At 39.8% G+C, this 17,659-nt stretch overlaps 2 protein-coding genes across 4 annotated transcripts in view; both read right to left on the bottom strand.

The window, feature by feature from the left end:
• CELA1 (chymotrypsin like elastase 1) overlaps positions 1–10,705 on the bottom strand; it is a 13,582-nt gene extending 2,877 nt beyond the window's left edge. Inside the window, exons 1-7 of the mRNA XM_042452526.1 lie at positions 10,627–10,705; positions 9,625–9,707; positions 7,641–7,741; positions 6,035–6,160; positions 4,281–4,417; positions 2,948–3,093; positions 222–371 (exon numbers count right to left, since the gene is read on the bottom strand). Coding sequence (XP_042308460.1) covers positions 222–371; positions 2,948–3,093; positions 4,281–4,417; positions 6,035–6,160; positions 7,641–7,741; positions 9,625–9,707; positions 10,627–10,666 — 783 coding nt within the window. The 5' untranslated portion in view covers positions 10,667–10,705. The remainder of the gene's footprint in view (positions 1–221; positions 372–2,947; positions 3,094–4,280; positions 4,418–6,034; positions 6,161–7,640; positions 7,742–9,624; positions 9,708–10,626) is intronic.
• Positions 10,706–14,113: 3,408 nt separating this feature from the next.
• GALNT6 (polypeptide N-acetylgalactosaminyltransferase 6) overlaps positions 14,114–17,659 on the bottom strand; it is a 69,068-nt gene continuing 65,522 nt past the window's right edge. For all 3 annotated transcript variants that reach the window (XM_042455888.1, XM_042455887.1, XM_042455889.1), the window contains exon 11: positions 14,114–16,238. In XM_042455888.1, the coding sequence (XP_042311822.1) occupies positions 16,125–16,238 (114 nt within the window). In that variant the 3' untranslated portion in view covers positions 14,114–16,124. The remainder of the gene's footprint in view (positions 16,239–17,659) is intronic.

Raw genomic sequence — 17,659 nt, 5'->3', positions numbered from 1 at the left:
CAGACCATTCACCACAACATTTGCATGGTAGATATCTTGAGCCCTGTTTTTTAGTGGAATGCCAGGATATAAATGTAATAAAAGAAAGGAATAGTTAAAGTAGCCTAGGTTTGCAGTGCAGACACATTCAGCAACAAACCAAAACCCTAGGTCAGCTGTGAAAACATCCTAGTGTTTCTGGTCTCCCATTTCATGCAGATCTCCCAGGAGCCTAAACTTACACTGTTGATCCAGGAAATGTAGGCAGAGACACGGGTGAACACTGTGGGTTTCCGGTAGACATTGCAACCAGAACTGGAAACAAAGCTAGTGACTCCATGAACATAGTATGCGCCATTCACCTGGCAGTGCAATGGCCCTCCGGAATCTCCCTGGAGGACAAAGTAGAAATGGAAAACATATGTCAGCATCTTTTTAAATGCATATTATCTTATTTTTGGTTATCAAGAGTGAAATAATCTGTTTAGTTAAGCCAAGGAGTGACATTCATATACAGTACATATATGATATGTGACATTCCTGGTTGTATTTCTTGTGTCTGTACTTTTTTGTTTAAAAAAAGTTGTATCATGAGAAGGAGAACCCAGAGCATGGAAATAATTAAACACACGTTAATTTGCTTAAAAATCTCAACAATAAATTTCACAATTCATTATTTTAATCATTAAGTATGACAATGGCACTGTTTCTAAATAACAATAATACAGTCTCATAATTTCAGTTTGCCTTTGGACATTTTGAGTAATTTGTGAAGTACTATTTTTGAGTCTCTCAAATTAAGAGACTTAAATCATTTATCAATTAAATTTACAAAAAGGACTGACTTTAATCAATTCTGTCTTTGATGTAATTTCATTAGTACTATAGGTTGAGTCTTCCTTATCCAAAATGCTTATGATTTTGGAATATTTGCATGTTGTTGTTGTTGTTGTTGTGTGCCTCCAAGTCTATTTTGATTTATGGTCACATAATGAGATATCTTGGAGATGAGACCCAAGTCTAAACAGTCTGAACATGTTTTGTATGAACCTTATACACATAGCCTGAAAGTAATTTCTACATAATATTTTTAATCATTTTGTGCATGCAACAAAGCTTTAGAAAACAAAGCTAGCTCAGCCACTCATACGCACAGTTCTGGATTTTGGAGTATTTTGGATTTTGGAATTCTGGATGAGGGAGACTCAACCTATAATACAATTATTTGCAGGCTCTGGGCAGAACTGTATGTGCAGAGATGGATTAACATCCCCCCTCAAACTGTAGCTGTGACAAAAATTCAATGCCCAGTTGTTCTTCTCTTCTGGAAGGCAGCTAATTTGGTATCAACACAGATGCAGCAGACTTGCTCTGGAAATGTAATAATACTTAAGCAATGGACAGTTGATCTGCCTTTTGAAACCCAACTCACCCACCCAACAACCAGCCAAAAATGGACCTATTGAGAAGGAAAGAAATTATGCACCAGATTTGAAATGAACAATCTTCTTGCAGAGATTGAACAATTTTATAAAATGGGTTGGATTTTCCCCCTAGAACTAGATGCATAAATTTAAAATTTGACAATACTTGAATAGCTAGTCACTATCAACAGAGTGATTGTGTTCAAAAATGTTAAGTTTTGAGAATATAACTCCCAGGATCCTTTGGGAGTCCAAGAAAGTAAACATTGGTCCAAAACACACTACAGAAATAATTCAGTATGAGACTACTTTAACTGCTCTGGTTCAATGCTAGGGAATTCAGGAAACTACAATTCCCAGGATTCCCTAACACTGAGCCAGGGCAGTTAAAGCGGTCTCAAACTGGATTATTTCTGCAGTGTGTTTTGGACCATTCTGAGTTCTGTTTAACTATCCAGTCATAGTGCTAGCTTCATTTAGAAACAGGGAGAAAGTTGTATTTTAATTTTAAGCTTCTTTTGTTGTTGTTTTGATGAAGCAGCTTGTCATTATCATGTCATGAATGCTGATGCAAAAACATTTCTGGGCAGATGAAATCTATTCAGAAGACTTTGATTTCAAACTTGAATATCAATATGTAGCATCAGATTTTGAGGTTATCTTTAGCTGTTAAATTATAACCAAGCTCTTGTGTGCTCCAGCTTAAAAGCAATGCGCCCCTTGCAATCCAACATTGGCAACTGTAAGAGTTTGAGTGCTGGACTATGACTCTGGAGACCAGGGTTTGATTCCCAGTTCACCCACGAAACCCACTGGGTGACCTTGGGCAAGTCACATGCTCTCAGCCTCAGGGGAAAGCAATGCCAAACCTCCCTGGAACAAATCTTGCCAAGAAAACCCTGTTAGGTTCACCTTAGGGCTACCATAAGTCAGAAATGACTTGAAGGCACACAACAACAACAACACAGGTTTTTCAGCAGGCGTTGGTACATACTGTAATATAAAAGCAACAAAGAACTCTGTAGCACTTCAAAGACTAAGAACTATCATTTGGCATCAACTTTTCTAGAATGCAGTTCATGAAGGCTTTTGCCTGATAAAATGTGTTAATCTGGCAAGATGCTTGCTTTCTTGTTTGCTTGCTTGAAGGAAAAGGCTAATACAATAACCCTCTAAAAGCAATGTAACAAAATCTGCATGCCTGTACCCCTACTTACCTTTTTCAAGTTTCCATAGAACTAAAGTGCAAACTCACAACCATTGCATGCCTGATTTAACAATCTATTTTAGAAATTTCAGCCTAAATCATATTGCGGCTCTTGACTAGAACAGAGTCAATGAATCAATGGATCAATGAATCAACAGTCAATGAGTCAGTGAATCAATTTACTTGTGTGTGTTGACTTACCATTCAGCAATTGATACAATGGGTCTGCTCTTGTTGGAAATTACCAACAAAATGCCAGTCTTCATTTCCATGGTTGAGGCTCCCACACTATCTGCCACTCTACAGGCAAGTATTATTTGTGTGTTTGCTGGATTACCTGGCATCCAGAGCGTGTCCCATCACCTCCAGCGCACACCATGGTATTCTTCACTGTGTAACCCCAATAGGATGAACTGGAACAGGTTGAATAATCCACAACAGGGAGATAGGCTTCCTGCAGGACCGTTGCCAGTTGTCCATTAGCTGTACAAATAAATAACCAAACAAATAAATAAATAAATAGAAAAAAAATACAGCATAGACAAAGGTTCAGATTGCCCACAGAAATAGTGATAAGTTTCAAACACACACCCTTTTCTCTTCATGCCTTGTAAAGTTAGAGGAGTGGTGTTTGGATAACTAGTTAGACTATGTGGCCCAGAGGTTAGAAAGTGACTTTCGAAAAATAACTGTTTGTATAACTAATTTCAAAGCTCCTCAGAAGTAATTTCTTATAATTGTTTGAACATAAAAGCCAAAATAACTAAACTTTGGACACATCATGAGATGACATGCCTCATTGGAAAAAGCCAATTATCCTCACTAAAGTGGAGGGCAACAGGAAAAGAGGAAGACATCACAGTTGATGGGTTCAACAAACACCACAGCCCTGAGTTTGCAAGACTGGTGGAGGGCTGATAATGGCTGGATGTCTTGGATGTCTCTTATTCATAGGGTTCTCAATTTAAACCCAATTTGATGGCAATTAACAACAGCCTTGTTGTATTGCTATTTGCCTTGCATGCTCAATACTTTTCTGTTTCTTTATTGGAAAGAAAATCTTAGAATTGATAAAAGAATGGCATAACTTTAAAAATTCCACCTATAATCCCCCCAATGCATAAAATTGCCCATTATAATAACTAAAAGGCAACTGCAATGCATTACTTATTGCACATAAGCATGTAAGTGGTGTAGTTTCCATTGGTTATGTTACCTCTGAATGGTGATATAATGCTTTCATTACCAAAAAAGTAAAAATAAATTAACTCTTCATTCATTATGTCCAAGCTTTGATTTAGCATAGTTTAACTCTTCTGAGGCCCGTTACATGATAGAGCTATACTGTACTGCTTGGCATCAGTAGTTTGGACAACTCTCTTATAGTATATTTAATTTCTCCCAGTATGGGATCTCTTTAACTTTCTGGTACAGAGATTATCAGGATACATTAGAATGTACTAGGTTTCCCCTCCCCATCTTCCAATGTTCAGCCAGTTATCATGCCATTAAAAATTGTATTTAAGCTCTTATGTGATGCATCTGGGTTTGGATTCTGAACCAAGATTTTTTTTAAAACTGCACCTATAGTTTGAGCTAAATCGGCCAGAGTGTGGGAGCTTTGTACCTCTCCCTGGTACCCTTGCAGGACTTGGAGCGGCAACACTCACTTCTGGTCATGCCCCAGCCAGTGATGTAACAGGGATTATTGTTCGGCAGGATCTGACCAGCTGGAGGTAAGGCACCGAGTTTTACGTAGCTGTTAAGAACTGCACTTTGAGAGAGACGGAGCAGGGCAATGTCATAGCTGTCAAGAAACAGGATCACAACAGGAAGAGAAAAACATAAGGAGGGGAAACAATGAGCTTTCGTTCCAATGACAATGCAAAAACAAGACCGGCTGCTTCATTTAGGTGTGGAGTACTATTCAGTTGTATGGTAATCTTCTTCAGAAGATATCATGGCTGTGTCTATGCTGCAGAATTAATGCGACACTGCTTTAACTGCCATGGCTCAATGCTATGGAATTCTGGGATTTGTAATTTTGTGAAATATTTAGCTGTCCCTGTCAGATGGCTCTGGTGCCACAATAACTGACAATTCCCAGGATTCTATAGGATGGAGCCATGACAATTAATGTGGTATCAAACTGCTTTAATTTTACAGTGGAACTTGAGGTATTGGGAAGGTGAGTCATGCAGGCTATATAAGGGTTGAAGACAAGCCTAGGATGTGACACTGAGCTTGAACCTCTAAGCCAAGTGATTTCATTGTCCCTCACCCTCCTTTCAGCCTGTTTGCTAAGAAATACAACACAGATGCTGAGTAAGGCGGCATCGGCACTATAGAAATTATCCAGTTTCACACCACTTCAACTGCTATGTCTCAATGTTATGGAATTCTGGTAACTGTAGATTGTTGTGTCACCAGAGCTCTCTGATAGAGAAGGCTAAATGTCTCACAAAACCACAGTTTCCAGAAATCCATAGTATTAACCTGTGGCAGAAAACGTGGTGTCAAACGGGATTATTTCTGCAGTGCACATGCAGCCTAAGAGGCAACAGAAGACTGGTGCTCCAAGCCAGAAAACTATCATTTCAAGAAATGCCCTTCAGGAAGAGAAGGGAAGAGCCTGTCTTCAGGGGACAAACAAATGTACCCCAAGCTTTTTCTCTCTTTGGAAGTTAGCTCTTTCTATGGAGGGCTAAGGTGTGAAGTGTGAGATGAGTCTGCTGCCATGGCGTTGGACTGCTTGCTGGCTCTGATCTGACATGGACAGCATGTAGCACAGGCACCAGAAAAAAAGGAGAGGGAGCCTGTATATGCATCAGTGGCGTTGCTAAGGTTGGTGTCACTTGATATGTTGTGCATCCTAACTGCCTTGCTTTCCCTCACCCCCAGCTGTCCAAACCACTGCTGAGAAGGGCTATGCTGTGGCCTCTGGAGTGCCCAGTCAGGGTCTAAAAAGCCATGCCAGACCCTGAAGGCATACCCCCCTCCCCAGAAGACCTTCAGAATCTGGTGCGGCTGCTTGGACAGCAGCTATGTCAGACCCTGAAGGCAGTCCCTAGCAGCCACTGCTATTAAGGACAATGGCACTGCAGTGGTGGCACAGTGTGGTTGTTTGGCAAGCAGGAAAGGGAGTTGATGCTCTTTCTTGCTTGCCCAGTAGCTGTGCCAGTCCATATGGGTGTACCGCGTATGGACTGGCACAGCTACTGGGCAAGCAACAGAGGGTGACACCACTCTCTAGTGTGTCATCCGGTGTGGTCCCCACCCGCTGCACCCCCTAATGTGCATGGATCACTGAAAACGCTATACCGAAGTGAGACCATAGCACTATAAATGTGTGGTATACAGTACAAAGGCTCCTGCAGTGAACAATATTGGCAACATGGAGGAATGTTTTCAAGATTGCACTTACCCTCCAGCAACATTGTTGCTGTTCCAATTTGGATGAATATAAATATTCCCCACACTTATGTACTGTTCTGTGCCTTCATTCTGATAAATGTTGTGGTCACCAACAACCACACGAAAATTCATGTTTCTGTAGATAAGAGGGCAGGAAAAGGGAACTGAGTTATGCTACCAATTTGGAATCTTCCCACAAATGCCAAGCTTCATAAATATATATACGGTATTTTAAAAACATCCTCTAACATGTGACCAAAGCTACAAAATACTCAACAGTAACTAAGAGGTTCTTTATAGGGCAGTAAAGGAGCCACACTCCCATTCCTTGGAATCAGCTAACCAATAGATCTAGCCTACCAAAATATTTTTGAAATATATTCATTTTTATTTTGTAGATGAGCTGGTTTTTTTGTTTAAAATGTGTGCACTTCTAAACACACATACCTAAATCCTAGTGTTAATCCTAATAAGAGCAGTCCTACTGAAACAGTGGGATTTATTTACATATTGATTCACTATTCAACAATTGATTCAGTGGACCACCTCTAATCTGGACCAATTAATAGGATGCTGGCCATAGTTCACAGTCATTATATTTTGCACTTCAAGAGGACACTAATTTCTATGCTCAGAAACTACTCAATCCACCCCATAAGCCACTGTTTATTTTGTATAAAATGTCTTCAAAGTCTTGTTTTGATATTTGTTTTAGTCACTGAATTTAGGCTTCCTACACCATTCTCCCAAGCAGCAGCATCTGACAATTGAAGGGTTATGGATGAGGGGTGAACAAAGAGAGTGAAAAGTAACTGGGGACCCTGAAGGATTGAGAATCAAATATTTAATGTGGGAGAAAGAAACTCTGCCTCTGGGCTGAAGTCTTATACAGTCACACTGTCCTAAGAGTTTATCACACGGGAGGCAAAGCTCCCAAATCCTGTGGATAAATGGGGTTTAAAACTCGTGAATATCCCGCAAGTGCGGGATTGTTTTCAGAAACATCAGGGCACTTTGTCATTAACTCGACATTAACCCCTGCAAAAAACAGCAAAATTGCTCTGCTTTTTAACTTTGAGATTTCTCCAAAGTTAAAAAGCGGTGTGATTTTTGTGGCGTTTTGCATGGGTTCATGTCAAGTTAATGCCAAAATCGCACAACATTTTCTGAAAACAATCCCACACTTGCGGGATATTCAGGGATATAAGCTCTGTGTATCCACAGGATTTGGGCGCTTCCCTCCCATGTGATAAACTCCCTAGAGTTGGAAGAGACCTCAAAGGCCATCTAGTCCAACTGCATTCTGCCATGCAGAAAGACATAAGAAGACACAGTTACCATCCAGTCTCTGTTCAAAAACCTCAGAAGAAAGAGATTCCACCACACTTTGAGGGAGTATATTCCACTGTAAAACACCTCTCTGTGGTGCACTGTATCCACAGATTCAGGTATCCACAGCTTGAAAATATTGAAAAAATATTTAAATTCCAAAAAGCAAATCTTGATTTTATAATCTTATATAAGGGACACCATTTTATGACACCTCTGTACTAAAAGTGAGTAGTGTGAATACAATTTTCTGCAGGGTAGGTAATGAAGGTAAAACTTCTTGTCACCTGTCCACACAATGAGCTGCTGTCATCACCCAGTTTGGTCGCACCAATGTCCCACCACACGTGTGATACCAGCTGCCTCCCGAATAGTACTGGAGGGAAATCTAGAGGAGGATTTAAGAAACAGTTTTGTATTTCCTTCCACCAAAAGCAGTATGAGATGTATGAATAGCTATATTAATTGGGGCAGGGGTAGAGGGAACTATCTTGAAGCCAGCTTCTTCAGCAAATCATGCACTGAAAGCACATTTGGGTTAAATGCATGGCATGGAAACATGTCTGAGAGCTGCTTTTAATTATGGAAGGCAGAGAGGAGGAAAAGCCCATGAATTTTCGTAACAAGACCCTCATATAAGAGCATATGAAAAATGTTTTGATACACCCTGTCACTCTTAAGCATGCTCACCTGTTTTTGTTACCTTGAACATTCAGATATGGCAAAGAGCAAATGCTGCATTGATGGTTAGTTGTAATATAAATGCACGCATCCATCATTTGTGTTCCTATGCTATTCATAATGACAGACATTAGAGTGAAGATGGAATTAGAACAGGTTTTTTTAAGGGTGATGAACACCCAAACTTTCTGGTTAGCAATTAATTTTTACCATAGTGTCACTCTAAGGACTGAGAAATTCAAGTGTCCATTCTCACCATGCAATGGAACTTGTTTGTGATGCCCTCCAATTGCGTCCAAGTCGCCTAAAAAGGGATCCTCCACTAGTTTTCCTTAGCTCTCTTTCCAAGATTGGGTGGTAAGGGTCAGTAATTAGTAGCCACTTGTCCAAAGGATGTTTGCTATAGAGGCATACTTTGGCTCCATCAGTTAACACCTCGAAGGAAAAACTGATGGAGCCAAACAATGTCCAGAGGTGGCCTGCTTTGGCCAAATATCTGTGGGCTGCTGATCCTTCGCCCAAACTTCTGAAGGGAGAGCTAAGAAAAGCCAATGGAACAGCCCCTTAAGCTTCACCAAAAAAAATCTTCCTGGTAGAGATCGTGGTTCTATATACGCGTGGTTCTCAAAAGACTCATAGGACCACACAGGGAAAAGATAGACCTACTTGAAAATTCCCCCATACCCATGGGAACACCACCAAAAGTGTGGTTCTGTTAACGTGTCATGATCATGTTTGTATGTGTGTGTGTGCGCGTTTTAAAGAGATGTATAGTGATCGCTCTATATCCACAAATTCAACCATCCACTGCTTGAAAATATTCCCCAAATTTCTAAAAGCAAATCTTGATTTTGTCATTTTATAGAAGGGAGACCATTTTACTACCTCATTGTATATAATGGGACTTGAGGATCCATGGTGGGTCCTGCAACCAAATACCAGTGAATACCATGGGGCCCACTGTAATATTAGTTTACTCTCCCTTACCCTAAGTGGTGGGATATTTCAGGGGTAGCTTACAAAATTCATTCTGTATCTTTTATCTGAATTGGAATGGCTCTTTCCCTCTCTATTCTCTTTGCTTGCCAAAGCCACCAGCCATCACAGAGGATGCCAATCTGTGCCTATGTACTGGGGATGGAGCCCTACTAAACTCAATTGGACTCTGTGTAGGATTGCACTATAAATGATCATATTTCTGAATTATACAAAATCCCAGGTAGGTGTGGGGATCACATGGACATTTTCCCATATTGAAAGGTTGAAATATGCTGGTGTCTTTGGTCCCAATTTGTTGTCTTTGGACCTGCCACCCCCCAGAGTGTGACCTCTGGAGAACTTGTCTGACACTGAATTTGGCCCACAGGCTGAAAGGGCTTCATTACCTGTAACATTTTTAAAAAGCAGCAAGCAGTTCAACTTTGGGCAGAGGGCTAGCAATGAAGGAGGGCTATGAAAACCTTTGTGCTTGTCCCATTTTCGATTCAAAACTGTCACACTATAATCTACTTACTTTGCTCTTGTTGAGTTGCCATGCTAAAGTGGAGTGGAAAAGGACTGGATTTTTTGGAAACAAGACAATATATTTACCTGTGATGGCCATGAATTCCTTCTTGCTTCATAGCCCCCAACAACACGTCCATTTTTTCCCAGAGGCTCCTCTGAGCAGTGTCCTTCAAGAGTAACATGGTGTCAACAGCACAATCTAGCCACAAGAGACCCACCTTTCATTGGCTAACATTTTCTGGTATCTGATCAGATAATATCTGTCTCAATTACGTCTAGGGCTGGCCCTATCATTAGACAGAATGAAGTGACTACTGTATTCCAGCAGCTGATGCTTGATGGTTTTCATCTGGCCATTTCTCCTGTTGAGAGCCAGCATAGTGCAGTGGTTTGAGTGTTGGATGACTCTGGAAACCAGGGTTTGAACCCTTGCTCTGAGTTACCATGGGCAAATCACATTCTCTCAGCCTCAGAGGAAGGCAGTGGTAAACCTCCTCTGAACAAATCTTGCCAAGAAAAATCCATGATAGCCTAGGGTGGCCATAAGACAGAAATGACTTGAAGGAACACCAGTACAATTCCTCCTGACCACTAAGACATTGTCAAAAGTAGAGGAAACAGAAAAAGAGGATATGTTGCCCTACTATGGTGGTGAGTAAGTGAGTAAGCCATCCCAGGCACCAGATTTGGGGCATCATTAAAAGGCAGTAAATTTTTAAGCTACCTGAGTTATTATCAGTGCTACAGTGTTGGCAGCATTTTTTGCCTGAGATGCCTCCGCAACTTGGTTGGTCCTGTCTACTACATACTCTGCTGCCTTGGGCATCAAAATGTCTTGGGCTGTAAGACTATTGGGTATTTCCAACCAAGGACTGGCAGATTGCAGATCCTGCAAAAAATTTTTACTGCTGCCGCTGCAGAATTTCTGCCAGAGTAGACAACAGGATGGACCATATGGGACCATCTGCTAAGGCAGCTTTGCATATGAGTATTTTTCAACAAAGAACTGAAAATATTTCATTTTATGGAGTGGCAAAACCATATCCTTTCAGCCATACAAAAATATTCCAGGTTCAAAATACTTACCTAATAGGACAAGGGTGGCTAAGATGAGAAGCCTCAACATGATGAACGAGTATCCAGACTTGAACTTGGTTATGGTGCCTTTTATACTATAGGAATTCCACATTGCCAAGATAGCAGCAATTAATATAGCTCATCTTGAGGGGCAATGAGAAAAAGTACAGATGACTTGGAAACACAAACATAAAATGACCTTGTTGTTGAACACATTATTTTTCACTCTGCTCAACTGAAGGACAAGGCTGAGACATCTGTTGAATTGACCAAATGTTTATGATTTTTTTTTTTTTCAAAATATGATTTTGGACTTAAACTTCCACTCCCAATTTCTGGAGAATGCTTTGAGAATTTGCTTGTAGACATTTAACTTTGTATTCTGGTTGGGTTTTTTGGGGGTGGTGGTGGTGGAGGGGGCTACACTCCTGAGTAGAAGAGCACTTAAGATTTCATAGGGAAAAAATAGTAATGAACTTAGTGAATTTGACATATTGATACTAATATTGTTGTTTCCCATTCATCAAAACTTAGTAAAAATATCTCCCAGAGCAGAATTTCAGAAACAAAAATGTTGTTTTCACATTACTTCGGTTTAGATCCATAATCATGAATGTGTATAATGCTGTTGTTGCATTTTAACATGTTGTTACCCGCCTTGATCACTGGAAAGGCGGGCTACAAATAAAGTTTTTATTATTTTATTATTAATTAAGAATTAATAAAATAAATAAATAAATACAAAAAAATTAACACATGTCAAACAAAGGGTCTTAAGTTACTCATGAGCCAACCTGCAGGTTCCATCATTCCTCATCAAAGGCTAATCTGGTTAAAAAATGATGGCATGTGCAGCCCAGCAACATCTGGTGGGCCACAAACTGCTCACTGAAAAGATGCAGGTATCCATTTACTTGCTTGAATAAGAATCACATCTGTAATGCGAATATGTATCTGTATATGTATTTGATGGATACCATAAAACCCCACTGCATTATCTTTAACAGAAGGTGCATCCAAGTTGTTTCCCCATCATGGCACAACTGGCCATACATATGTTTCTTCAGTGAGATTGGACTGGACTGCATAGACCTTATTATTTACGTGACTTATATATTAAATTTGCATGAATATACTTCTAACTAAAACAACAGCAACAACATCCTTTGATGTCAGCTTAGTTAAAAATGAGAAGCTTAGTTAAAAATGAGAAGTAAATCGACAAAACACATCAATAAAAATGAATGGCTAGGAACAAAAGAGTAACTACAACGTAATTTTAAATTTTGAAAAGACTACATAAAAAGAAAACTGATGGCAATGTCTATCTAAAAGCTATTCAGGTTTGAAATTAGTTGGATTTGTGAGACAAAAGTGTGGAAGCAGTTTCATAAATATGGTGCCACAGCTCACAAGTACCTCTCTCTTTCTCTCCCTCTCCAAACCTCTCTGCTCACTATATACCCAGAGGAAAGCTTCAAATTATGGTCTTAATACAGGGTATCTGGGACTTTTGTGAGTCATTCATGAAAATTTCCTTGGCCTCTCTACCAGATTCCAGACAACTACTATCAGCTGGAGTTGATAGTATTTGGTCAGAAAGATCATCAGTTATTGTGAAGTCGAAGGCTTTCATGGCCAGCATCCATAGTTTTTTGTGGGTTTTTCAGGATAGAACATGGCCACATAGCCCGAAAAACCCATAAAAAACTATCATCAGTTATTATTATTTTATTTTTTACATAGCAAATATATGTAATATACAGTCACGCCTCCTAACTTGTGGATGTGGGATCCACACCCTCAGATATCCATAGAGGGGTGACCTCTGCTATTTCCAATGGCACTTGCGCCCCATTAAAGCCTATGAGGCTTGAATATGCGTGAACCTCCATTTTCATGGGGTGCTGGTGGTCCAGAATGGATCCCCGCGAAAATGGAGGGCCAACTTTAATTATATATACATATAAATATACATACATAAGTATATGTATATTTATACACCACACATTCTACAGTAAAGTATAACATACAACACAGAAGCTAAACAGAACTATAACTCCCATTTTCTCTTAATACAAGACAAACAAAACACTTTTGACCAAGTTGAAAATGGAAATAAAAACTTAATATTTTCTTCCTTATTTCTACCTAATATACATTGGTCTTCTAGTTATCTTTCATCAACAAGTTATTCAATATTCAAATCCCACCAATATTGTCATTTCTTAAAAAAAAATTTTTTTTAATGTAGAAATGGGTCTCTGTCTTCTAAAAAATGTAAATTTATCTATGGACTTTTCTTTAATCATTATTGTCAGTTTGTCCATTTCAACCTTTTTAAATATCTGTAATTCCATTCTCCCATTTCAGGTATTTCCACCGGAAGATGTATGGCTTCACCCAATAGAAGACTGTGCCATGTATTCTTTATGCTGCCAAACCTGCTCTATTCAGCTACATCTATATTTTCTCTTTTTTAAAAATCTAATGTTTAATTAAAAAAAATTAAAATGTAGTTGTACTTTTACAGATAAACATATGCTTGTAACATTTTGGTCTCCCATTTGGATTATATAAATTTTAACCTAGATATGGACAAACATTAGAGAATGATTGCCAAAGTCATACATGAAACAGTCCCAAAGATAACTCCACAATCTACAAATTGAGATTTCCCAATCTATTTTAATTTAAATGCTAAGCTTCTCTGGGTTCGTGTAAAGTGCAAATCAATTATGCTAAGAGGAGTAAATCAAACTGAAATGCCTATATATGCTGTCCCCCTCCCAGCTCAATCCAAACATGCCAGAGTGTTGTAGAGTATCTTGTACACCTGCTATATTTCTTCTATTATCTTCCATGGTCCCTCTTTCTGCAGTTTGCCAGGAAAATTTTTCTTGGAAAAAAACAACAACAGCAACATTGGCTTTTTTTTTTTTTGCTACAGCATGAACCCAGAATCTTTTACACAGAAAGTCTGCGGATTCAGTTGCAGGCATCTCCACTTTAAAAAGGTTCTTAGGAGAGAGGCTGTCAGATCAGAGAGAGATGAACAAACACTCAGTCCTGCTATAAAGCAGATTACTCTGTTGCTATGATTTTCCGTTCTCTATTCCTGGTGGGCCCACTTCATTGAAGATGACCGACATGTATGTTGCCCTGTCAAAATATCCCACTTAAGAAATGTAAGAAAATATACAAAGTGTAGATGAGAGAGCAGGGAGGAGAAAGGGGGAAAGAGGGATCAACAATCAGGGTGGAATGACCCAAAGGAATGCTGGTCAGTGACTCCACTTTTCATATATTAGCCATGTGCTCAAGTCTTTGCCATCAAGTAAAGAATGTGCCAATAATGGAAAAGAGATGGAGGAATGAGAGGCACCCTAAAAGTATCCTTCTATTTAAAAAAATAAAAGAAAATCCCAACTACTGAGGAACAATTCAAAAAGAACCAGAGACAGACACAATTCTTTTGTAAAATACAATTTCAGTTTTATTGTTTCCACTGGAATTTCTAGGTCAGGCCTTTTCCATTGGATCCAAAGCCTTTCTGGACACAAACATAAGGAACACTAATGCTAGTTTCCACATTCAGAGTCTGCACCTTTCCTCTTCTGAGAGGCTTAAGATGGACAGAAACTAACTATGGGCTTTCAGAAAGGAAAACAGAAGGAACCTCACACGGACAGGCAATTTGATTCTTGTATCAACCCAGTTTTTATATACCCAGGGCATATTTTCCCCTTTGCATTAAAGACAGTGCAATTGCTAAAACAGCTCAGAGCTTGGGAAAAAATATTCTGTACTACAATTCCCAGAATCCTGTGGCCAAATGACTCAGAGTTGTCATAAAAAAGAGAGGAACTTTTGTAAGCTCCAGTTAGCAGCTACAGGTAACACAATCTATTAAGGCTCAGTGTCAGTCAGGAGGCTGCTACCGTGTTGAGAACAACGCCACAACCTTGCCTTAAGCAGAATATCAATTAAATCCAAGGATATAGTGTAGCTAAATACTTCCTTACTAGCACACAATGAAAACAGAAGATTTACTCCAGTGGGCAACTGTGTCTAGCAAAATCCAGTGTCAGTTTACTTCCAGCTCTTCCTACCTGTCATCCTTGTTTCTGTAAAAAAAAATAAATCCAACAACACTCCCTTCCCTCCCTTCCTATTTGGTTTTGCGTAGTCTTAGCTCCTTTTCATGGATGAGATTTTGCAGGCTTGCACAAAACCCGTTTCCTCAAGGGATCTAGCTTCCTCTGCTAGTTTTAAAAAAGAAAAGAAAAAGGCACATTAGCAGCTTCCCTGGCTTCTGCTGTGGAAATGTACAAATAAGGCTACTGAAGTAACTGGAGAAAAATGCAAGCCAAGCACAGTCTTACTCCAAGAGAGGAACTCAAGACATGAAACTACAAACCCTGCACTAGTCACACAGACATGTGGGGAGTCAGGTCCATCTCAAGATATCCAGACTGTGGAAACTGGAAGGGCCCTGGGCCCTGATACTTGGATCATACAGAAAGTCTCAGCAAAGACCAAACGCCCTACATATTTCCTTTGCATGAATCCAAAAAGTGACCTCCTCTGCCAAATCCACCTTTCTTTGGAAGAAGGATAAGCTACCCAGAGAGGATACTTTCCCCACCTGTTGTTCAGTGGAATTAGCACGTATTCACAGTGTGCTGATGGTGAATGTCCCCAAAGCCTGAGGTAAGGCACAGGCCACAGCCTGTGCAAAGGGCTGAGGATTTCCATCATGCAACAACACTGCACTCCAGTGTTTGCTATTTTAAATGCAGGTAAGCCTACTGCATCTTTGAGAGCAATAGTTACCCATCACTATCCACAAACATCTCTGTGCAAAGACCTTTGGAAGAGCTAAGAAAGCACTAGAATTCTCTCTCTCTCTCTGCCTTCATGATGCATTTTCTTTTTTTTAAAGACCACTACTGTCAGAAGATCCATTTCCTATGTAACAGATTTAAAGTCATTAATCTTTGGCATCAGAATATTTTATAAAATCCCACTGATACATTATCTCTTAAGACACGCTCTGTAGTTAGTTTCATCAAGATGCTACTTCCTACACTGTACACACATATGCATTTAGGGACATTTTTGATTTCACATCTTACAAAACACCGACTTTTTATCTTATCTACTACAGGATAAAATCATCAAGACTGTCCATCTCACAATATGGAGTTTTGATTAACAATACATATGGCACTCTAACGAGCAAAAACACCAGCTTGAAACTTGTACTAAAAAGGGGGGGAGAGGGCAACAACATTTACTGTGTCAGTCTGACCATCCCTTCTCATCAAGGCACAAGAGTGTTTTACAGGCAACTGTGTGATTATTCAGCATATCTGAATGGGTCCCTTTCCCTTCTCCTTGGATTTCCTCTTGTTCTCTGAAGAGTATATTAGAAAAACAGAAATCTCCCATGGGAGGTCGATAGCATCCTGATGTGACTTGTGCTGGTTTGATTTTGCTGGATCTTAGCTGAAATACCAAAGTTGATAAGAATCTGCAGAGTTGCAGGAAGCCAAGGAGGGATGCTCACCTCTTGCTGACAAACATTTCTTAGATGCCATATTTATAAGCAGATGCTCCTTAAAAAAAAAAAAAGAACAAACATTTACTTATGCATCGTACCTCTGAATTGCTCACTGTCCAGAATTGTCCCTTCTGATGTTTAATCAAGGTATCTATTGATAGATACATTTTAGGCTGGAAATATGTTACAATCCTAAGTGATATACAGACTTTTTCCTCACCACTGTTCCTCTTCACTTTGAATGGAATTGAGCCAATCCTCCTGAAAATACTGGATGCCATCTCCCATCAGGCTCAGTCAGACTGGCTAAATGGGCCTGGGAGAGCTACAGTTCCCAGTCCATTTGAGATGTAGTGCTGTAGAAAAATGCTGAGGATACCATGGACAGCCAAAAAGACAAACAAATGGGTCTTTGAGCAGATCAAGCCTGAAATACCCCTAGAAGCCAAGGTGATCAAGTTGAGGCTGTGGTACTTTGACCACATTATGAGAAGGCGTGACTCATTAGAAAAAACAATGATGTGGAAAAGGTTGAGAAGAAAGAGAAGATGACTGGCTAGATTTAATTAGGAAGGTAATGGGAATGAGCCTGAAAAATGTAAGCAGAGCAGTAAAAGACACGTCCCTGTCTTGGAGATGTCTCATCTATAGGGTTGCTATATGTCAAGGTCAAGGGCAGTTAACAGCAACAAAGTTCATTGATGGGGGCGGGGAGAGAATATATTTGCCACTTTTCAGCAGCAAAAAAGCACACTTGCTGTGGTTCCAGCTTACTCAAAATACTGCCCCTTCCTGGGGAGGGGTAATTTAGTAATACACCCCTAGCTTGAAAAGTTACTTTTAAAAGAAATTTGTTATGTACCTCACTGTAAAAGCCCATTTCTCCCACACTAAGACCGGAGGGGGGAGGGGAATCCACAAATATAAAAAAAGGGGGTCCAACATTTGGAAAGAAGAGCCTCAAAATGCTTCAAGAAAGCACCTTGAGTCTTAAAAAAAGAAAAAAAAAGAATGAGTAATACTACTATGAAAACATTACTTCTTACTCACATACAAAGTTTCTAGTGTCTACTTTTTGAAAAAGGGCCGTACTCTGCTCTCATTAGGCCCCCAAAGAAACAAGCTATCGGTAACATCTTTAGCTGTTATGTATTACTTCCAAGCTGTGCCACCACAACAATCTCCACCGGGATGACCTCTGCCACCAGTGTGATAATAGAGACTGTTAGAGCATGCAGATTTCTTCCTAGCCCAGAAGTGATGCTAGGGCAGCCCTGGAGCAACTGGGTCAATACAGCTAAAGTTTTAGGAACAGCAGAGCTGCCCCAGAGGAGGAATATGGAAAACCTGAGAAGCAATGCAATTCTGTAGGGAAGGGAGCAAGAGGAGAGAAATAAAAGCAAAAAAGGAGGCAGAAGGGTCCATAATTGTCTGCTGCTGTATGTGTAACATTTGTCTTCTTGCTGAAAAACATCA

This window comes from Sceloporus undulatus, chromosome 2 (genome assembly GCF_019175285.1).
Source record: "Sceloporus undulatus isolate JIND9_A2432 ecotype Alabama chromosome 2, SceUnd_v1.1, whole genome shotgun sequence".
Classification (NCBI taxonomy): domain Eukaryota; kingdom Metazoa; phylum Chordata; class Lepidosauria; order Squamata; family Phrynosomatidae; genus Sceloporus; species Sceloporus undulatus.
The sequence above is the reverse complement of the archived record's forward strand: the minus strand, read 5'-3'. Positions and strand labels throughout refer to the sequence as shown.